Raw genomic sequence first — 22947 nt, forward strand, 5'->3', positions numbered from 1 at the left:
TCCATTTTTCTGTCAGTGTCAATAAGTGACGTGACGTGACTGATTGACAGCCGAGACCCAAGGGCGGGACCTCGGCCCTCTGCTGTGTATGTGATTGGGCCAGGCCCAGCATAGAACTAATCATAATGAGTAATTGCCTGAGACCGCCAGGGACAAAGTATTTTTTTTAAACTTTCAGGTGAAGTTGACAGTCTGCCTGGCCTGCACGCACCTATGTGCCATGGGGGACCTCGGCCCTCGGCCTCGGCTGTGTGACTTGGCCGGGCCGGGCCGGGCCAGGCCGGGTCCATAAAAATAAAAAAATTGTAATAATTATATTTTTTTATTTTTATTTTTTTATTTTTTTTTTTTTTTTATGGACCCGGCCCGGCCCAAAATGCCTGCCGGCCCACCGGGCATTGCCCGGTACGCCCGATGGCCAGTCCAGCCCTGGTGCGGATCCAAGGTTACCAGTCAGCTGGACCCGTTAACGTCAAACCCGGAAACATCACCAACATCAACACGTCTCTCATTGGTCTAGAGTTTAGACCCATGGGTTGCCATAGCCATGCTCCAGGTCTACCAACCCAGTTACTGAAACATTTACATTTAGTCATTTAGCAGACGCTCTTATCCAGAGCGACTTACAGTAAGTACAGGGACACTCCCCTGAAGCAAGTAGGGTGAAATGTCTTGCCAAAGGACACGTCATTTGGCACGGCCAGGAATCAAACCAGCAACCTTCTGATTAATAGCTTGTTTCCCTAACCGCTCAGCCATCTCAATGTTACAATAAAAAGCTGACAATATCTGTCAGTATCCTCCCCATTTAATTATGATGATAATCTACTTCATCTTCTTCATAATCACCACGCATCGTAGGAAGTACATGCTGTTGCATATGAATTTGAACGTTAGCTAAATTAAAACGTAAATCGTTACCACCATTATTGGTATCATTATCAACAGAGGCAATGGTAAACAATAGCACTATTGCATAACGTTATTATGTTATCATTAAATAACTTTATTCCACTGATGTTCCATTGTCGGTTTTCGATTGTTCTTTCCAAACTCGACACCACCGGAAGCACGATGCACTAACATTTTCGCGCCAAACTTCCCAACAGGGAAGTAAACACAGCAGCTGTCTGGTGTTGTAAACAAATGTCGTTCGTAGTAGTGATTGACGTTTTGAGATAAAGGTTTACATGGAAACACAGTCGTATGTGCCCATTCCTCCAGGGGTGGGAATGGAGGAGAACTTATTTTCCTTGGACGACATTTTGCTCTCTCACGAAAGACTGGCTAGCCGAACAGAGTGCTCTTTCCCCCGACTTGGATTTTTAGAGAAGTCAAGCGATACTCGGGACATTCCGGAGGTTAGTAAACGCAGCTAGGAAAAACGCTAACGCCGTGGTGTATAGTATTGTTTTCAAAATATTGAGCATACTACATGTTTACCCCTAGTTCTGTGGACTAGACATTGTCATAGCAGGGAAGAAAATGCTCTGGAGTTTAGGTGTCCCACATTACCCAATGCCCCAATTTACCCGAATTCACCCTATGCGAGAACGGGCTTAGCTAACGCTACATCGGCATAGGATTGTAAAACTGCTATTATGTGCTTTTAATTCCATGATGAATACTGTAGTGATGTTAAACTCGATACCGTGCTCACGAAGCGGTATGACCTTTCGAAAGAATTTGTACAGATACAAACGTGTCGAGCAGGGGCGGACCTAGAAACATATTCATGGGGTGGCAAGAGGGTGACAGTAGATTTTGAGGGGTGGCACCACGTGGCAAAAGTGTAAAAATGAAAAAACTAAAGGCGGTGCAACATGTATACACAATCAGTAAACACTGAAATGAATTTGAAGATTATAGGTCACATGAACTAAAAACGATTGAAAACAGATGGTTGAGCGGTTAGGGGACCAGGCTAGTAATCTGAAGTTTGCCAGATCGACTCCCTGCCAAGTGCCAAATGATGTGTCCTTGGGCAAGGCACTTCACCCTACTTGCCTCGGGGGGAATGTCCCTGTACTTACTGTAGGTCGCTCTGGATAAGAGTGTCTGCTAAATGTCAAAGTAATATAATTACATTTGAAGATTTATTTATTTATTTTATTTTTTACCTGAGATGAAAATTAACAAAATAAAGGCTGTGCAGCATGAATACATACATCTTCAACAGTTGAACATTTATTTTGACACTCCTAGTTCATGTTATTGAGAAGCCATTGACAGAAATGTGTAATTTGTTGACAGTCCCTAAACATACGCGTTGTTTAGGCAGTGCAAACCATTGGCTAAGCGGTCGGTCGTAGCGGTGCTTAACACTGGTTGAAATAACACAATACTAGGCGTCCGAATATCAGTTGAATATCGAACTTCAAACTAACTTTACCGCTGGGGTGGCAAGGCTATTTTTAGGGTGGCAGTTGCCACCCCATGCCACCCCGGCAGATCTGCCCTTGGGTCGAGCTTGGGTTCAAATGGGCAAAAACCACGTGATTAAACACGAGCAGCTGAGACAAACAGCGTTTTATTCAAACGCTTAAAAAGACATCAGAAATCACTAATATTTGTAGGTAATAGAGAGGAGACATTTACGGACGTTATAGAATACATTCATTGACAGAGCCAGAGATACGGATAGATTGCCAGAGCTATAGACAGAGATAGTTACAGATGTGAGAGAGTAGGTGTTCACAAGCACAGATCTTTCTCTAGTTTTACCAGCCTTCAAATGTGTCCATCCCTTTTCCAGTTGCAAAATCATGTTCCAAAACCTGAGCCAATAGCTTACATTAGCAAATAATAATGTATTCATTTAGCATATACTTCCTCTAAATGTGGTCACCAAGATTCGCACTTGCAAGATCGGACTGTAAGGCAGAGCTCTTACCACGAGGCCATACTGAACCTAAATGTTCACGAGAATATATTTATAAGAACAGGAACATAAATATTATGAATGTAAAATAGCAAAGACTTGACGTTGTTTATAATACAACAAGATGTATTTACATTTACATTTTTACATTTATTCATTTAGCAGACGCTTTTATCCAAATCGACTTCCAAGAGAGAGCTTTACAAAAGAGCATAGGTCACTGATCATAACAACGAGATAGTCCCAAACATTGCAAGTAGCCAAAACATGAAGCATACATTGTGAAAAAGCTAAACAAGTGCCAAAAGGGAAGACCCATAAGAGCATGCAGTTATACAAGTTACAAATTAAAACAACATGAACCACAAAAGTGCAGGACTGTACCTGTAGAAGAACTATCAACAGTAAAATATTTCACAGCGAGTACAAGACTTGACTTCGTTATATCTAACCTAAAAGAGCAACTAGTCACTTAATAAGAGTCATTATGATCCTGGAGGAAACTAACAAGTCCAGCCAAGCATTCTTAAGTGCCGTTGTACTCCCGGAACAAGTGCGTCTTGAGCCTTTTCTTGAAGGTGGGGAGACAGTCAGTGTCCCTGATGGAGGTGGGGAGCTGGTTCCACCATTGGGGGGCCAGGCAGGAGAAGAACTTGTGTTGGGACCAGGCAGTCTTGAGCGGTGGGACCACCAGGCGGTTGTCTGAAGAAGACCGTAGGTGACGGGTGGGGGTGTAAGGTTGCAGGAGAGACTTGATGTTGACGGGTGCAGTCCCGTTCACTGCTCGGAAGGTTAGTACCAGGGTCTTGAATCTGATACGGGCGTTGATGGGTAGCCAGTGGAGAGAGATGAGGAGCGGGGTAACATGGGAGCGTCTGGGTAGATTGTAGACCAGGCGGGCCGCTGCATTCTGAATCCTCTGGAGAGGGCGGGTTGCGCATGCTGGGAGACCAGCGAGCAGCGAGTTGCAGTAGTCCAACTTGGAGAGGACCAGTGCTTGGACTATCAGCTGGGTGGAGTGCTCAGACAGGTATCTCCTGATCTTCCGGATGTTGTAGAGAGTAAATCTACAAGACCGGGAGACTGCGGCGATGTGGGCCGTGAGGGAGAGCTCATCATCCATGGTAACCCCAAGGTTCCTGGCAGAGGATGAGGGGGTCACCGTCGCAGATCCCAGGGTGATTGACAGATCGTGGGAGATGGAGGGTTTAGCCGGGATGATGAGAAGTTCTGTTTTGGCGAGGTTCAGCTGTAGGTGGTGCTCAGTCATCCAGGCGGAGATGTCTGCGAGGCAGGCTTCAATCCTAGCTGAGATCCCCGGATCGGTCGGGGGGAACGACATGTACAGCTGGGTGTCGTCGGCGTAGCAGTGGTAGGAGAAGACATGGGAGGTGATGATTGGTCCAAGTGAGGTGGTGTACAGAGAGAAGAGGAGGGGTCCAAGGACGGAGCCCTGTGGGACACCGGTGGAGAGCTGGTGAGGGTCAGACAGTTTGCCTCCCCAGGAGACCTGGTAGGATCTTCCCGAGAGGTAGGATGAGATCCACTGGAGTGCAGTGCCAGTGATGCCCATCTCAGAAAGTCTTAAGAGCAGGATCTGGTGGTTAACCGTGTCAAACGCTGCAGAAAGGTCCAGCAGAATGATGACGGATGACCTCGAAGCCGCTCTGGCAGATTGGAGGGCAGTGGTAACTGAAAGGAGGGCAGTCTCTGTGGAGTGGCCAGTCTTGAAGCCCGATTGGTTGGGGTCAAGCAGGTTGTTCGTCTTTGGACTTGTGCTAACATATTTTTGAAACTCACACATTGACACATTTGTCGCAAGTTGTAAATGACGATTGTGAGACTGACGTCTCGAGGACTTGACGGCACTTAAATCAGAGGTCTTGGGCAGGGGGTTTGCGACCCCTAGGGGGTCCACAGAGGTACTGCAGGGAGGTCGTGACATTTTTGGTTGATAAGACAATTTTTTATATTTCTTTAATTGTTTAAATAAAAAATCAACCATTTTTTTTCCCACAAATGTCAATGTCTTCAGAACCAGAACTCTATGTATTGTCTTTAAATACACATGAACAAAAACATGAATCCAACATATTTTAGCGAACGGATACATTGAGGCAGAAGACTTTATCTTTCAGTTAGCAATGCACAGCTACACACAGGAGCTCTCTCAAGCTGGGCACCGGTTCACTCACAGCACCTTTCATGCAAATACGACAGCACAGGTACTAGCCAATCAGATCGCGTTTATGCTCACGTCTAAAGAGCACAAAGCTCAAAAATAAAAGATGGCGGACCAAACCAATATTTGTCATATTTGTACCTAAAAGTTGTTAGTTTGACTTTTTTTTGCTTAGGTATTGAGAAATAGACACTGTATAATGTAAAAACAACATTGTTTTAACTGAAAAATAAGCCTGAGAGGATTTGCGAGGTGTCTGAGCCATCTATCCAATGTTAGTATGTTACTACCCACAAGGGTAACAACTTGCTAGCGGCGTGATTGGTTTGTTGACCAGTCAATCTCATTGTAACGTCTCAGTTATCAACACAACCCCATGCACCAGACTCCTCTGGCACTAGACCCAGTATAATATAAACACAATTTTATGCAATTTATAAAGTAGGGGGTCCCTGCTCCATCTCGCCATCAGTTTGGGGGACCTTGACCTGAAAAGCTTTGAAGACCCCTGTTTTAAATAAATAACCAACTATTAATCAATACATTATCTAGTAGCCTAACTTTTTAAAAAATTTTGGGGTTTGTTTTGCAATTGTAGGCTACTGTTGACAGTGTGTGTCCACTACAGTGGAGCAGGTGACGCAGAGCTTATTTTTGTTCTTGTTTCTTGTAAAGTAGCAACCATTGGTCATGGTAAACATTTCTAGGTTTCACAGTTTCAAAATGGAGGAGAAACTTATCGTGTGTGGCTGCACACCCAGTCCTGTTCAGAACAAAGTTACGTAATGTGACAAGTCTGAATTTAAAGATTCATTTAAAGAAGACATTAAAATAATAATGCACGGTGCAGGGTTGCTGATGTTGTCAGTGTCCATGGTGTGTTTGTATACTTTCAAATTTAGTCTTGTCACATTACGTGACTGTTCTGTGCCACTGCGAGCCCACTAACCCGGTTGACACAGGACTGGTTAAGTGACCAGTGGCATAACATGTAGTCTACTGTAATCTTGTAATAGTAAAATATTGTGCATTTTACACAAATGTTGTGTAAAAGTGGTATTTTGAGTACATGAACCCAAGTCTGCATGCTTGGCCAGGACTACAACAGTGACCTTAGAGAGCTACAACTCTGTATTAACTTGTCTAACGCCCCCGAGCATGGTGTACTGTGGGAAGGCAAGCGGTGCAAAGTGTTAAAAACAGCAATATATTTATAATTGGGATATCAAATAATATTAAACCTTATCAAACCATTTTTAATTATTGAAAATGCTTCTTAAAGAGACACTGTCCTCTTGTGTGACGTCTTGTCCTGCTGTGTGAGGAGCAGGTAGACATTTGGTGGTCACACCAGACATTCACACCAAAGAACGTTTCAGCTTTAGTGTCATTTAATGATCATGCCGTTCCTCAATAACCTGTCATGAGCAGCTAGAAAGACATATTTGCATACATTTCCGTAATTACGTATTTTAATACAGATTTTTACTTTAAAATATACTTTACGGTGTCTTCAGTAACATATGATGACCTTATCCTAATTAGGTTAGAGAGGTTAGGGTTAGAAAACTAGATCATACCTTATATGATGACTGATAAATTAGATTGTATGTTTTTAACAGAAACCTGGCTAAACAAAAATGGGTCTGCAACACTTATTGAAGTGTCCCCTCCCAATTATAGCTTTTTTCAGTCCATTAGAACTGGTAAAAAAGGGGGTGTGACTTCCACCATAACCACGGATGCCCTGTGCTGCAGGAGTATCTCCTTCCATAATTTGGCCTCATTTGAATATCATGCCATTGTTCTAAAGTGCCAGCCTCCTGTTCTGACAGTAACTGTGTATAGGCCACCCAAGCAATGTCCCACTTTTTTCACAGACTTTTCAGAACTACTCTCCATTGTCCACACAAACTACGATAAGATTATTATCACTGGTGATTTTAACATACATGTGGATAATGGGAATGATTCAAGAGCCAGGGATTTTGTGAATCTCTTAACCTCTTAACAACCACATACAAATTGTAATCAACATTCACTGTTGGAATCCATATGTATAAATAATATAATGTACCACTTTTTTGTTTTTCCAGGGAACCAAGATGGAGCTTCCATTGTGGCTGGCCCGGGGCCTGTATGAGAGGAAGAGGAGAGTGGTGTCTGTGGAGGTGCCTAAAGTGTACCGCGAGGCCTGGAGGACCGTGTTTAGCGCTGACCCCACAGTGGTGGACCTCTACAAGATGGGGCCCTACTACTACGGCCTGGGCTCCCAGATGCTGCACTTTGAAAGCCCAGAGAACACAGAGATCGCACAGGCTGTGCTGCAGGTGGGTGCAGGGGGGTACAAGGGGGTTAGGGGGTCGCAGCGGGATTAGAGGGATCCAGGGGGGTTAGGCCGATCCAGGGGGGGTTAGGGGGATCCAGGGTGTTAAAGTGGTACAGGAAAGGGGCAGAGCGACACATGATGGACAGTCAGAGACATAGTTGGGTGTTGTATGGGGGATAGGTAAGTGAAGTGAACCCACATAATGTCCAGGGTCAGTTATTATAGTCCCGTTGTTTCTTGTTGATTCCTGTTGACTGTATCAGACAGTGTTTCCCCTTCATGCACTTCTGCTGAAATATGACCACCACTGAATAGCTGGGTCTGTCTTAATTCTTCAGACAGTTATGTTATTTAGCTCTACAGAAGCTTCATATCCAGGTCAAGTCACTGTGATTCTGAAGACTTTCTGTGAGGTTTCCGTTTGGCAATTGTTTCCAACTTCACAATATTGGCATTATGTATCGGCCATCGGCTGCCCTATAAAACCAGGCATCGGCCATTGAAAACCCCATATAGGTGGAGCTCTAGTCACTAGCTTCCAAGGTTGAAGCAGTTTATGGCCCCTATAAAACAGCTCTGAGCGTGTCCTGTAATGCTCAACTGTTGCGCCCTGCCAACGGCTCAGCTTCTCCTGTTCCTCTGTGCTTGATATTCTGCAGACCTTCATTGGGCGTTTCAGGCGCACCATGGACTCTTCCCAGAATGCCTACAACGAGGACACATCATCGCTGGTGGAGCGTCTGGACTGCCTGGAGAGGGCGCTGTTCAGGGCGGGGCAGTGCGGCCTCAACGCCTTCCAAAGCTGGGAGAGGGGCCGCAGCTCACATCTCTCAGCCTCCAGCCTGGTGCTCAACTACCGCAAGAGGAAGATGGCAGAACTGCAGGCCTGAAGGACACACTCCCTGCCTCTTACACCAGGGCTGTGCTTCAATGAGCTGTACATGCCTCTTTCCCGTCAAGCCGTCTCTGTAACAGGCTGACCCTAGCGGTGCCCTGGGAAGGCACCCAGAGAGGCCAGACACCCGGCTCCATCACAGCCTCTAACCTTACAAACCTGGAAATGTTATGTATGCTACATTGTTTTATGTATGCTACATTGTTTTATGTATGCTACATTGTTTTATGGAAAGTGTTTTTCATGAAAATAAATGTCAGAATGGTGAATTGTATCCAGCCAAGATTGCTTTATTTAAAAAGAAGAGAGCTCTCAGACCTGAGACATTTCTCTTCTAAAAACACTCTAAACTAATTAGCTCCATTATCAGATGAACTGTTTGTTTGCTGCATTCGCCAAATTTGGCAGGAGTGGTGAAAAAGAAGTGAGTAAACTCTTTCATGGGGAAGTGTGTCCATGTCCATTGTACTGGGGCAGTTACGGGTGCTTGGTTAACCCTGCAGAGGGAGCTCTCCACTTGAGTTCAGATATGCTCATCATGAGCTGGTGGTTCTCTAGTATTTAGAGTTTCCAGAATTCATATGGTTAGTAGGTTTTGTCCATTTGTTGTTTTCACAAGTCCTGATTTTAAGTTGCTCTTTCCATATACACTATTTCTATGTTGCTTTCGATAAGTGTCTGCTAAATGAATAAAATGTAATGTAAGTCATACTTTCATGTAAACTTCATGCAAACGGATCATCAGTGTCATTCAATTCTAAACAGATATCTAGTCTAGGTGTAGCTGGAGATAAGCCTGGCCTAGGTACATGGAACCCTCTCCTGTCTGCTGGGTGGAACCCTGACCTAGCTAGGTGTAACCCTAGCCTCCAGTCCCAGCTGATTGTTCATGTGTTAAATGGGGTGACATGATGGGTACTACCCTGCCGTCTGTTGATTGAAGCTATCGATGTTCCCTCAGGGTGTGTATGTGGTGCTATAGATCCCTGAAGTTCTGAGGCCACACATGTCAGCGGGGTGGGGAGAATGTCCTGGAACCTTCCTGTGTACACAACCTTCTCTACGGGTTGTGGAGGGAAACCGGAGTGCACTCAGTTTCTATTCGATGCATTTTGTCTCCATATAAGAGCTTAAAAATCTGTGCTGCAAGTAATACAAGGTTATACTCGAGCCCACGTCTCTTGGCTGATTCTGTTGCTTTGAGTATTGTCTCTGTGCTCTGCTGGTGTTGCTGTGACAACTGTTAAAGCTCACTGCAGACAGCTGGAATGGAGAAAAGCAGAGGAAGAGAGGGAGAGAGGACCTCACAATACCAAAAGATTATTCATAACAAAGGGTAGATTTAGCCATCAGCCAGAAATGGACACACAATCCTCAGCCTCTGGTCTCGTCTATTTTAAGATCCCCTGACAGTGGAATTCATATCCAGCCTATTAGTGTACACAGAGCTCCCATCCACACAATCAGGTTAGGGTTGATACACAGCATTAGTGAGGGACGGGAAGGGCACAATTGTTTCCATAGAGATATTACAATTTTGATATCTGTGGATGAGCCTTTATTATGATGTTGGAGCCAGCTGTACACTGTTACCATGGAATTATCACTCATTAGGATATTTTTTGCTAAAGTAATTCTGCCTGTATTGCAGGTACATTTCTAGCCAGGCATGCTGCTCGGTTCCTGCCAAGCCCTGTTGACTCAGCTTTGATATCCACAGTGGAAGACTCAGGACAAGAGGGAGGACAGGAGAGGGACAGCAACCACATAGTGGTGACGAGAAGTTTGGATTAGCCATGTCTAAACCTACAGCCCCATAATCCTCCTCAGATGGGTCTAATCTTCCCTGCTGTCCATTGGCTTCATCCTGGAAAACAGCCAGGCCATGCCATGCCCCACACTGCTATCTCACCTTGATTAGCCAGCAACAACTCCCTGTTTTACTGTGATGAAGCCAGCAACACACCCAGCTCTACTGTGATAAAGATAGCAACACACCCTACTGTACTGTGATGAAGCCAGCAACACACCTCACTCTACTGGCTTCAGCCATCTCTCCCTCCATCATAACTTTTCTTCTCCAAGTCCTTAACTGTTCTCTTACTTCCAGCACTTTCCCCTCTGACTTCAAACAGGCCAGAGTTATTCCTCTACTAAAAATACCTCCCTTAACCCAGCCGTCCTCCAGAACTACAGACCGGTATCACTGCAACCCTTCTTTTCTAAAACAATTGAACGCGTTGTATCTAACCAATTGTCAAACTTTCTCTCTCAGAACAACCTGCTTGACCCCAACCAATCAGGCTCACCAATGCCCTCCAGTCTGACCGAGAGGCTTTGAGGTCATCCGTCATCATTCTACTGGACCTTTCTGCAGCATTTGATAGGGTTAACCATCAAATCTTGCTGGCCAGAATTTCTGAGATGGGCATCACTGGCACTGCACTTCAGTGGATCTCATCCTATCTGTCGGGAAGATCCTACCAGAGGCCTGTTCCATAAAGCGAGTTTACTGAATAAGCCAGACTTATGTCAGTTAGTCTGACTCATTTCTAGTTCATTTGGTTCCATAAAGCTAGCTCAACGTAGTTTGAACTCGGTTACAATGGAAACTTAGGCTGCGAAACTAGTCTGGTCAGGGGCAGGCTAACTGTGAGGCTTAGCGTGACTTGGTGCTTAACCAAACCTTCCTGAAACACTGACCCAACGGGAAAATGATGATTTACCACGGATATTCTCATTTTCATGTTCAACATTGAAAATCAACTTAAATAGCCTACATAGGCTACAACATTTAGCCTAATGCATTAAACGATGAACAATGATTTGATACACGCCATGTTACGTAGCCTAGTTTAGGCATCAGGCATAGGCCTATCTCAATCTAAATTATCAGAGTATAATTATCATAGCTATATAGTTGTTAACAGTAGTCTACAATTGTGAAACAAACCTAAATCCATAGGCTAAATCCTCAATTTTCCTGACACAACCATGTTAAAAAGTTAGACTACTGGTATGTGTATTGATTAATACTAGGCTATTTATTTAAAACAATGTCAAAAAAAGTAAATTCAGGTGTTTGGAGGGTGTCTGTTTTTTAATCAACAAAGTAACTAAAGGTCTAAAAAAGGACCTTGACCTACGTAGCTTATCAATTACGTCAATCATGGCATGTCGTTTCATTTTGATGAGCGGGGGATGAGGGAGCTGTCATAGTACAAGGCTTAAAGGGAACGTTCTTTCTGGAAGAAGTCATGTGGCTGTGTGCATTGCTTTTGCCGTGGTGGATTGTATGATCCATGTTTTACCTCTCGGGCTGCTTAGGAATAGGGTGCACGCGCAATTAGCTTGACTACTTAAATCTGACTTGAACTAGTAGGACTGCGTGAGCTGAAATTGGACTTTATGGAACCGCTTTAGCCCCGCTTGACTTGTTAAGCTAATTCAAGTCTGGTTTGGGGCTTTAAGTCCAACTTATTTGAGCGGCCTTATGGAACAGGCCCCAGGTCTCCTGGGGAGGGAAAGTGTCGGGCCAGCTCTCCACTGGTGTTCCACAGGGCTCTGTCCTTGGACCCCTCCTCTTCTCCCTGTACACCACCTCGCTTGGACCAATCATCACCTCCCATGGCTTCTCCTACCACTGCTACGCTGACGACACGCAGCTGTACCTGTCTTTCCCCCTGACTGATCCGGGGATCTCAGCTAGGATTGAGGCCTGCCTCACAGACATATCCGCCTGGATGACCAAGCACCCCTTCCAGCTGAACCTCGCCAAAACAGAACTCTTCATCATCCCGGCCAAACCCTCCATCTCCCACAATCTCTCAATCACCCTGGGATCTGCGACGGTGACCCCGTCATCCTCTGCCAGGAACCTCGGGGTTACCATGGATGACGAGCTCTCCCTCACAGCCCACATTGCTGCGGTCTCCCGGTCGTGTAGATTCATCCTCTACAACATCCGGAAGATCAGGTCTGAGTATTCCACCCAGCTGCTAGTTCAAGCACTTGTCCTCTCCAAGTTGGAGTACTGCAACCCGGTGCTTGCCGGTTTCCCAGCATGCGCAACCCGCCCTCTCCAGAGGATTCATAACGCGGCAGCCCGCCTGGTCTTAAATCTACCCAGACACTCCCATGTTACCCCGCTCCTCATCTCCCTCCACTGGCTTCCCATCACGGCCTGTATTAGATTGAAGACCCTGGTACTGACCTTCCGAGCGGTGAACGGGACTGCACCCAACTACATCAAATCTCTCCTGCAGCCTTACACCCCCACCCGCCACCTTCGGTATTCTTCTGACAACCGTCTGGTGGTCCCATCGCTCAAGAGCGCCCGGTCCCAACACAAGTTCTTCTCCTGTCTGGCCCCCCAATGGTGGAATCAACTCCCACCTCCATCAGAGACACTGACTGTCTCCCCACCTTCAGGAAAAGGCTCAAAACGCACTTGTTCCGGGAGTAAAACGGTACTTAGGAATGATTGGCTGGACCTGATGTTTCCTCCAGGATCACAATGACTTTCATTGAGAGACTTGTTGCTCTTGTTGGTTAGTTGTAACTGAATTAAAACTACTGTACTTGCCGTGTAATATATTTTTGCTGCTTGCTTTTTTCCACAGGTACACCCTTGCACTTTTTTGAGGTTCATGTTGTTAAATTGTTTAATTGTAACTTGTTCAACTACATGCTCTTATGGTTCTTCCCTTTGGGACTTATTTAGCTTTCACAGTGTATGCTTCATGTTTTGGCTACCTGCAATGTTTGGGGCTATCTCGTTCTTATGATCAGTGATCTATGCACTTTTGTAAAGCTCTCTTTTGGAAGTCGCTTTCGATAAAAGCATCTGCTAAATGCATAAATATAACGTAAATGTACTGTGATGAAGCCAACAACACACCCTGCTCTACTGTTATTATGAAGGCTTTTCAGGTGCTCCACGATATCACGTTGAATAAATGAACAAAGTCTTAACAGTTTAGCAGAGATTTCTTCCTCTCTATGACTGAAAGGCATAGATTGGACAGGCAGAAAGAATAGTCTCATTATTTTAGTGATCCACGAGTAAGCTCCATACACACACACCTTGAACAGCACCTGTTATATTGGTTATATTGAACACCTCCTACAGCCCAACATACTCCAGTCCCCTAAACGTCCTCCAACACTCTAACACCCGCCTGGCTTATCTAGGAGACAGAGAAGTGTATGATGGCTGTTGACATCACCAAACTGGCATACAGACATCAAGTGTTCTTCCACATTCTCCCCTGAGATAACCCCCTTAGTTGAGAACACACGCTCACACAAACCCCCTTCTCACATTCACACACCCGATCATACACACACAGATACCCATGCACACACACATTCCCTTTTTTATCCTATCTGTTTGTGGCCCGGCCATACTTCCATCCCACAGCCTATTGGCTGAGAGAATGTTCAACAGCCCTGGCTACTCCCAAATAAGCTGTTCTGTTCCGTCTGATTGGGCCAGGACCAGGGGTAGGGCTGTGACATCATGTGTGACCCTTCCCAGAGTGGAGCAGACATTCAGTCATACTGTGACCAGCATCACTGGCTAAAACTGGAACCTCCTGAGAGGAAAGTTTTCAAATGCTTGAAATAATATAAGAAAATGAGCACGATTCTAGGAAAAGTGTGATGTTTCTTACTTTTTATAAATATGCATCTACAAGGTAATAAACTAACTATAATGATATAAATATTCCTGAGGTTGTTCACATCATTAGAAAGGCCAGGATGTCCTCTCAACTTGACAAGAGAAATATCTATAGCTGCAGACTACTAATACAGGGCAGTATAGCTGCAGAGTACATGAATGAGTTGCTTGGTCTCAGGAGGGTAACTGGTACAGGAAGTTACAGGTCTCAAGCTATAGGAGTCTTTATAATATAACAGACTTATGTAGACCTACAAGTATTATCTGCACTCCAACTAAGAATGATGATCCATGGTTCTACAGGACTGGATCATGAGACCATTGTTCTACAGGACTGGATCATGAGGCCATGAGACTCTTGCTATAGGAGGGAACTGTAGAACAGTAGAAATATGGAAAGTTACAGTCACAGTTCTATTATCAGTCCTGCATGAGTGCAGCTCAATATCCAGGTCAATAACCAGGTCAATATCCAGGTCACATCGACCTCATAGTTCACCAAAACAGTGACCTCATCAGGGGACTAATCAATGGTTCAGGATCACATCATAGAACATCATCATACCTAGTTGTCTCTTTTGCCATCATATGATTATCATCAAATTCATCATCATCATAATCCTCTTCATTATCATCATCTGTTTGATCTGTATACTGTACGATACTATATACTCTATAACATGATTAACTGTGATTAGTTAGATTTATTTTACATTTAGTCATTTAGCAGACGCTCTTATCCAGAGCGACTTACAGTAAGTACAGGGAAGTTCACCCTAGGCCAGTAGGGTGAAGTGCCTTGCCCAAGGACACAACGTAATTTTCCACGTCCGGGAATCGAACTAGCAACCTTCTGATTACTAACCTGATTCCTTAACCGCTCAGTCATCTGACTCTGACTCCCATTTTCTAATGACATCAATGGATCAGCCTTAGAGGGCAAAGATCTAAGTTTAATGAAATGCACCTTAATTACTTTCAGACACTTTCAGGCATGTGATCGCTGAGCCAGGTTATCTTGGGTTGTGCTTCTGTACTGTACACGCTGCATAATACACATAGTTACATCCTGACTATCTCCCTGTCTGGGCTGGTTAGTCATGTCTGGCCCGGTTAGTTATGTCTGTGTCTGGCCTGGTTACCCATGTTTGTGTCTGGCCTAAGATGTGATCTTCTCTTTAGCTGTTTTAGTTTTAGGAATTAACAAGGAATGACAGTAGACAAGTTGTGACTATTTACCGATGTGTGTTGGTGTTCTCTAACTATGTGTTTTCTAACTGTGTCTCCATATCATATTTGGATCTTTTAATCTCACCAAATGTATTCATACTGTGTGTGTCCTTTTACAAAGACATTTAAAGGCTCCATGGCTTATCTCTCTGCTGCGATGGACTTATTTTCCTGCTGTTTTGAACCACAGTTCACACTATAATATCTATTTCTCCTTTTAGTCCATCCATCCCTCTTTCCCTTCATTAACTCCACTCTGCTCTCCCTCTCCCTTCCTCTCCTCTCCCCCTTCCACTTCCCTCCCCTCCTCACCCCTCCTCCTCTCATCTCCTTTCCTCTCTCCTGCTCTCTCCTTCTTTCATCTCCTCCCATCATCTCCTCCCTCGCTTGGTTCTGATCTGTGGTGAGGCTGCATCATCAAGGAGGACACAGGCTATTTGTTTATTATGGAGGGAGAGAGAGAAAGAGAGAGATATAGGGAGAGAGAGAGAGAGAGAGAGAGAGGGAGAGAGCCAGGGAAAGAGGAACATAATTCAGATAGCAGAGAAACCCCATACACTACACAGCTTCTACCAGTCAGTAGAACAGACGGAGTGACAGAGAGAGGCAGACTCTGACGCTAACCCAGACACAACAACAACTGCAGCAGCCAAACCAGCACTACTGGTAAGACTTTGTGTGGCTGTGATTGGGGTGGATCTGGGAAGTTGCTCTACTGTGTTTAAGAGGAGTTACTCTACTGTGTTTAAGAAGTGAGAGTTAATCTATTGTGTTTAAGAGGAGAGTTACTCTACTGTGTTTAAGAGGAGAGATACTCTACTGTGTTTAAGAGGAGAGTTTTTCTACTGTGTTTAAGAACAGAGTTACTCTACTGTGTTTAAGGGGAGAGTTACTCTACTGTGTTTAAGAGGAGAGAGTTACTCTACTGTGTTTAAGAGGAGAGAGTTACTCTACTGTGTTTAAGAGAGAGTTGCTCAACTGTGTTTAAGAGGAGAGTTACTCTACTGTGTTTAAGAGAGTTACTCTACTGGGTTTAAGAGAGAGTTGCTCAACTGTGTTTAAGAGGAGAGTTACTCTACTGTGTTTAAGAGAGAGTTGCTCAACTGTGTTTAAGAAGTGAGAGTTAATCTATTGTGTTTAAGAGGAGAGTTACTCTACTGTGTTTAAGAGGAGAGTTACTCTACTGTGTTTAAGAGGAGAGTTACTCTACTGTGTTTAAGAGGAGAGTTACTCTACTGTGTTTAAGAGGAGAGAGTTACTCTACTGTGTTTAAGAGAGTTACTCTACTGGGTTTAAGAGAGAGTTGCTCAACTGTGTTTAAGAGGAGAGAGTTGTTCTCCTGTGCTATTTAGGTCATTTAGAGTATCTACCCTCCCGTCTCTACCCTCCCCTCTCTACCCTCCTGTCTCTACCAGCCTGTCTCTACCCTCCTGTCTCTACCCTCCTGTCTCTACCCTCCTGTCTCTACCCTCCTGTCTCTACCCTCCTGTCTCTACCAGCCTGTCTCTACCCTCCTGTCTCTACCCTCCTGTCTCTACCAGCCTGTCTCTACCCTCCTGTCTCTACCCTCCTGTCTCTACCAGCCTGTCTCTACCAGCCTGTCTCTACCCTCCTGTCTCTACCCTCCTGTCTCTACCCTCCTGTCTCTACCCTCCTGTCTCTACCCTCCTGTCTCTACCAGCCTGTCTCTACCCTCCTGTCTCTACCCTCCTGTCTCTACCCTCCTGTCTCTACCAGCCTGTCTCTACCCTCCTGTCTCTACCCTCCTGTCTCTACCCTCCTGTCTCTACCCTCCTGTCTCTACCCTCCTGTCTCTACCAGCCTGTCTCTACCCTCCTGTCTCTACCCTCCTGTCTCTACCAGCCTGTCTCTACCCTCCTGTCTCTACCCTCCTGTCTCTACCCTCCTGTCTCTACCCTCCTGTCTCTACCCTCCTGTCTCTACCCTCCCGTCTCTACCAGCCTGTCTCTACCCTCCTGTCTATACCAGGCTGTGCTATTCAAGTTTATCACAAAGAAACTCGTTGTTGAGTTCAAGGAATGTCCAGTCCATGTCCCTAAAGGCCGGGGAAGTGAAGATCAGATCCTTCTCCACTGTGATGTTGGTAATCACCATGGTCTAGTCAGCCCCCAGCCCATGCAGCCAGTGCTGTGCTACCTTATAGACGCCCCCCTAGTCTAGTCTTATGTAATGTGAGTGTATGACTCATATCGAACAGATTTTCTTTTATATATTTTAGAAGATTTGTAATCCATGTCCTTGTGATTGAATCCTTACACTTCTTCCTCTCAATGCATGCAGATGATAGAGACTGGAGAGCTGTTGCTCAGGTGTCTGTGGCATTGCTCTGTCTGTCACATGAACACTCAGCTGGAGTGAAGCACCTTGCAGTCCTACAAGACTGTTTCTCAGATCCAGAGTATTAATAGATCCAGAGATACCCCCGGGTGTGATGGAGCTCAGACAGGAACAGCAACTCTGCCAAAGGCAGGCCACACGTATATGAGGTGTAATACGTGTCAGCGGTCCATACGCAAAGCGCACAGTAGCGCCTGCGTGATGATATCAACCCTCTGAGCGCATGCAAGACAGGGTCTTTACATAGAGTTACAATAAACACAGGCGTTGTGCACACGTATTTTACTGACATGTGAACAACGTGTATTTGATGTGTACACTACACCTGACATACGCCTCAAATACGCGAGGCCTACGCCTACATGAACACTAACCCTAACTGTTTGATAGATATCTAGGCGTGTGCATATGCAGGTGAAATGTGTCCTTTGCATTTTGACACCATTGCGCAAGCACAGACACACCTGCGCACACCTGCCCACCTAGATGTGTGAGCTATTAAGGCATGGCTTAGATCACTGTTTTGAAATGAATGTTTTTCATTTTTGGACAGTGAGTTGGGGAAAATAGCTCTACTCTTCTAATGATGAGGATGTTCGTCACTGAACAAGGTCGAATCACATATAACACGTGCCTATACGCACGCCTTATCAATTGTCATATGCTCAAATTACGCCTATTTTTATGCACACCTAATTATCTATCAAACTGTAAGGTGTAGTATTCATTCCGCGTAATTAACCCGTATCAGGTACGTGGTGAATGCACGGGCACATGCAATGCGCTCATACACTTGCACACAGTTATAAGAACATTTACACGTAAACCCATTTACAGGAACACATTCTCACAATCTCTGTTAAGAGTTTCTGCATGCTGATAGCATGCTGATATATGTTCATGGTTAGCGAGCCAGAGAGCTTGTGTTACACAGAGCCTCCAGAACTTGTCAGCACCCCAACATAGGACCCTAACCTCAACCCTGCCTTCCCAACCAGGACCACCTGGTTAACACCAACTCTAACATAAGCTCCTCTCTCTTTCAACCCTGAGAACATCTTAAGGCACCAAGCAATCTGTAAGTCAGTGTAAGTGCAAGTTAGTATAACTGTGGTTAGTGTAATCGTGAGTTAACCCTAACCCTCTCACTGTGTCCATCTGCTGGTTCACACTCACAGCACTGGGCAGGTACACAGGGGTGAGGCAGGTAGAGATGAGGCAGGAAGGGGTGAGGTATGGAGGGGTGAGGTAGGAAGAGGTGAGATAGTGAGGCAGGGAGAGGTGAAGTAAGGAGGAGTGAGGCAAGGAGAGGTGAGGTATTGAGGGGTGAGGCAAGGAGAGGTGAGGCAGGGAGGGAGGAAATAGGGAGAGGGGGGTCAGGGAGAGGTGAGGTAGGGAGGGGTAAATCAGGGAGAGGTGAGGGAGGTAGAGGGAGGTGGACTGACATGAGTTCAGTTTAGCAAATTTCTCAAAGGAGCACCTGCCTACATGAGAAAAATGACTAAAAAATTATGCTGCATCTAACAGCTGGGACCTGATAGTAACATGGCTGTCTCTGTTACTGTGTATTTGTGAGTGCGTGTGTACCAGTGTAATTATGTGTGTGTACCCGTGTAATTATGTGAGTGTGTGTACCTGTGTAACTATGTGAGTGTGTGTGTACCTGTGTAATTATGTGAATGTGTGCCTGTATGTTTATGTGAGTGTGTGTGCCTGTGTGTTTGCGCGCTTGTATGTTTGTGTGCATGGACAAGTGGGACTGTGAGTCACTGTTAGATGCTTTTGGTCTGGGATGGAACTGTTACAGTTAGTGTGTTAGCATCAGTCCCTATGTGGAAAGCAGTTCCTAAATTAATACAGCCGTTAAGCTCTTAAACAACACCTATATAAATAGACAATATGACTGAGCCAGCTCTGTGTCAGGGGGAGGATGGTGTTAGAAGAGAAGGGTGTGTTGAAAAAGGAGGGTGTAAAAGAGAAGAGGTGTTTATGAACTATTTGGTGTAGTCCATGTATTTTACCCAGGTCTGTTTAGCTGTTAACTGAGAGATATGAATGCAATGAGGAATCTTGGGTGACATGTAAGTCCTCTTTGATGATTATGAGCCTGAGCAGAATCATCTCTGTCTGGATACATCTGCTTTATATCTGCTATGTCAGATTTGTATATATAGAAGTCAGGGTCAGGAACATCTGTAGAGGTCAGGAACATCTATAGAAGTCAGGATCAGGAACATCTGTAGAAGTCAGGGTCAGGAACATCTGTAGAAGTTGGTGGACAGAAGTACAAGGTCCTCGGGATCATACACTTCTTTTTCTACCGTTCTTACCCTCTCTCTCGCTCTCTCTCTCTCTCTCACACACACACACACACACACACACACACACACACACACACACACACACACACACACACACACACAGAACAAACCTGTTCCAATTTCCAGGTATTGATTGTGTGTTAGGTCAGCTGTCTTCCCCCCTGGTGCACATCATATTGATTTCCTGTCTACCGGGAAGCTCCTCCCTTCTCCAATGGCCTTTCTCTCCTCTCGTTCATGACTACAGGCTGCGCTACACAGCTAGGCTTGCCCAGGGCTCATTTATCGATCCCAGAGCTAAAAGGCCTTTCCCCAGATCCAGACCTGTCTAACCCAAACCCTGTTGGATTCACCCAGGCACTCAGAGAGATGTGTTGATCTTGTGGGCAGAGAGGAGGTTGGAGCAGATTTGCTGCTCTACACACACCTAGTCACACATCCAGACGGGTAACTACATACATAACTAGTCACACAGCCAGACGCATAACTCGACACACAGCCAGACACACAACTAGACACACAGCCAGACACATAATTAGACACACAGCCAGACACATAATTAGACACATAACTAGACACACAGCCAGACACACAACTGGCTGTGTGTCTAGTTGTGTGTCTGGCTGTGTGTCTAGTTATGTGTCTAATTATGTGTCTGGCTGTGTGTCTAGTTGTGTGTCTGGCTGTGTGACTAGTTGTGTGTCTGGCTGTGTGTCTGGCTGTGTGACTAGTTATGTGTCTGGCTGTGTGTGTAGTTATGTGTCTAATTATGTGTCTGGCTGTGTGTCTAGTTGTGTGTCTGGCTGTGTGTCTAGTTATGTGTCTGGCTGTGTGTCTGGCTGTGTGACTAATTATGTGTCTGGCTGTGTGACTAGTTGTGTGTCTGGCTGTGTGTCTGGCTGTGTGTCTAGTTATGTGTCTGGCTGTGTGTCTGGCTGTGTGACTAGTTATGTGTCTGGCTGTGTGTCTAGTTATGTGTCTGGCTGTGTGTCTAGTTGTGTGTCTGGCTGTGTGTCTAGTTGTGTGTCTGGCTGTGTGTCTGGCTGTGTGTCTGGCTGTGTGTCTAGTTATGTGTCTGGCTGTGTGTCTGGCTGTGTGACTAATTATGTGTCTGGCTGTGTGACTAGTTGTGTGTCTGGCTGTGTGTCTGGCTGTGTGTCTAGTTATGTGTCTGGCTGTGTGTCTGGCTGTGTGACTAGTTGTGTGTCTGGCTGTGTGTCTAGTTGTGTGTCTGGCTGTGTGTCTGGCTGTGTGTCTGGCTGTGTGTCTAGTTATGTGTCTGGCTGTGTGTCTGGCTGTGTGACTAATTATGTGTCTGGCTGTGTGACTAGTTGTGTGTCTGGCTGTGTGTCTGGCTGTGTGTCTGGCTGTGTGTCTGGCTGTGTGTCTAGTTGTGTGTCTGGCTGTGTGTCTACTTGTGTGTCTGGCTGTGTGTCTAGTTATGTGTCTGGCTGTGTGTCTAGTTGTGTGTCTGGCTGTGTGTCTGGCTGTGTGACTAATTATGTGTCTGGCTGTGTGACTAGTTGTGTGTCTGGCTGTGTGTCTGGCTGTGTGTCTGGCTGTGTGTCTAGTTGTGTGTCTGGCTGTGTGTCTAGTTGTGTGTCTGGCTGTGTGTCTAGTTGTGTGTCTGGCTGTGTGTCTAGTTATGTGTCTGGCTGTGTGTCTAGTTGTGTGTCTGGCTGTGTGTCTAGTTATGTGTCTGGCTGTGTGTCTGGCTGTGTGACTAGTTGTGTGTCTGGCTGTGTGACTAGTTGTGTGTCTGGCTGTGTGTCTAGTTATGTGTCTGGCTGTGTGTCTGGCTGTGTGACTAGTTGTGTGTCTGGCTGTGTGTCTGGCTGTGTGTCTGGCTGTGTGTTTAGTTATGTGTCTGGCTGTGTGTCTGGCTGTGTGACTAATTATGTGTCTGGCTGTGTGTCTGGCTGTGTGACTAGTTGTGTGTCTGGCTGTGTGTCTGGCTGTGTGTCTGGCTGTGTGTCTAGTTGTGTGTCTGGCTGTGTGTCTAGTTATGTGTCTGGCTGTGTGTCTAGTTGTGTGTCTGGCTGTGTGTCTAGTTATGTGTCTGGCTGTGTCTAGTTGTGTCTGGCTGTGTGACTAGTTGTGTAAAAAAAATATATATATACTTCTGTAGAGGTAACTCGGTTGTGGCTCTGACACTACCATGCGTAATCCTAGGCCGAATCCCAATACTCCTTTACCCCTACCCCTTACCCCAAGCCCTTAGTTGTGTACGTTCACGTAAGAGTAACGGCTGTCCCAATACCCTTTTTGATCGAGGGGTAGGGCTAAGACAAAGGGGTATACACGCCTTCAAATAAGTGTTTTTGGTAACTTACTATTATCGGAGTCAGGTGGCTGAGCGGTTAGGGAATCCGGCTAGTAATCTGAAGGTTGCCAGTTTGATTACCGGCCATGCCAAAATGACGTTGTGTCCTTGGGCAAGGCACTTCACCCTACTTGCCTTGGGGGGAATGTCCCTGTACTTACTGTAAGTCACTCTGGATAAGAGCATGTCAGGATTGCAAACGTGGACCCAAAAGCAGACTCCAAAAGATGTGTGTTTACTCCTTTTATTGGAAGCACAAAATAACATACAAAAGTAGATCAAAAAGGCATGACTCTCACTCTGTGGCAGGTCAGAGAAAAACTAAGCACAGAACAAAAATCCAAGCCACTTAAAAAGCACAGAACAAACAAGGCACAGGTGATAACAATATGTCATAATGAGAACAGAATAACAGAACCAAAAACAAGAACACAGCGAGGGCCTCTGGTGGCCAACAAAGGGTCACAACCCTGACAGAGCATCTGCTAAATGTAAATGTACTATGTGAATACTGCACAACCTGCAACAATGACTGCCAGAGTCCCAAAAATGTAATATTTTTGGCCTAAATAATTGATTAAAAAATTATGACAGTCTTGTTTTGTGCTCTACACAGTCCTGTACATATATATTTGCAACCATGTTCTTAATTGATTTTTTTTTTTAAATTGCTAGTTTGTTACGCTAACGTTGCTGATTTGCACAACAGTCCCGCATTTCTCCGATTAGCCTTGAATGGACTCCA

General features: G+C 45.3%; 2 protein-coding genes across 2 annotated transcripts in view; both read left to right on the top strand.

Moving 5' to 3' along the window:
- The first annotated feature begins 1071 nt into the window (after positions 1–1071).
- Positions 1072–8561, top strand: gins3 (GINS complex subunit 3). The gene is made up of 3 exons (XM_084671213.1): positions 1072–1361; positions 7160–7393; positions 8052–8561. The coding sequence occupies exons 1-3, from the start codon at positions 1191–1193 to the stop codon at positions 8280–8282; spliced, it is 636 nt and encodes a 211-aa protein (XP_084527339.1). The 5' UTR covers positions 1072–1190; the 3' UTR covers positions 8283–8561.
- A 7183-nt stretch (positions 8562–15744) lies between these two features.
- ndrg4 (NDRG family member 4) overlaps positions 15745–22947 on the top strand; it is a 62314-nt gene continuing 55111 nt past the window's right edge. The window contains exon 1 of the mRNA XM_084671692.1: positions 15745–15866. The gene's annotated coding sequence lies outside the window, so the exon portion shown is untranslated. The remainder of the gene's footprint in view (positions 15867–22947) is intronic.

This window comes from Hypomesus nipponensis, chromosome 14, assembly GCF_054491055.1.
Source record: "Hypomesus nipponensis isolate SF chromosome 14, ASM5449105v1, whole genome shotgun sequence".
Lineage (NCBI taxonomy): Eukaryota > Metazoa > Chordata > Actinopteri > Osmeriformes > Osmeridae > Hypomesus > Hypomesus nipponensis.

Excerpts from the sequence above, each read along its gene's own strand:
- gins3 (XM_084671213.1), top strand. The coding sequence starts at position 1,191 with ATGGAAACACAGTCGTATGTGCCCATTCCTCCAGGGGTGGGAATGGAG. Across the intron at positions 1,362-7,159 it reads ATACTCGGGACATTCCGGAG|GGAACCAAGATGGAGCTTCC; the intron begins GTTAGTAAACGC and ends TTGTTTTTCCAG. Across the intron at positions 7,394-8,051 it reads TCGCACAGGCTGTGCTGCAG|ACCTTCATTGGGCGTTTCAG; the intron begins GTGGGTGCAGGG and ends GATATTCTGCAG.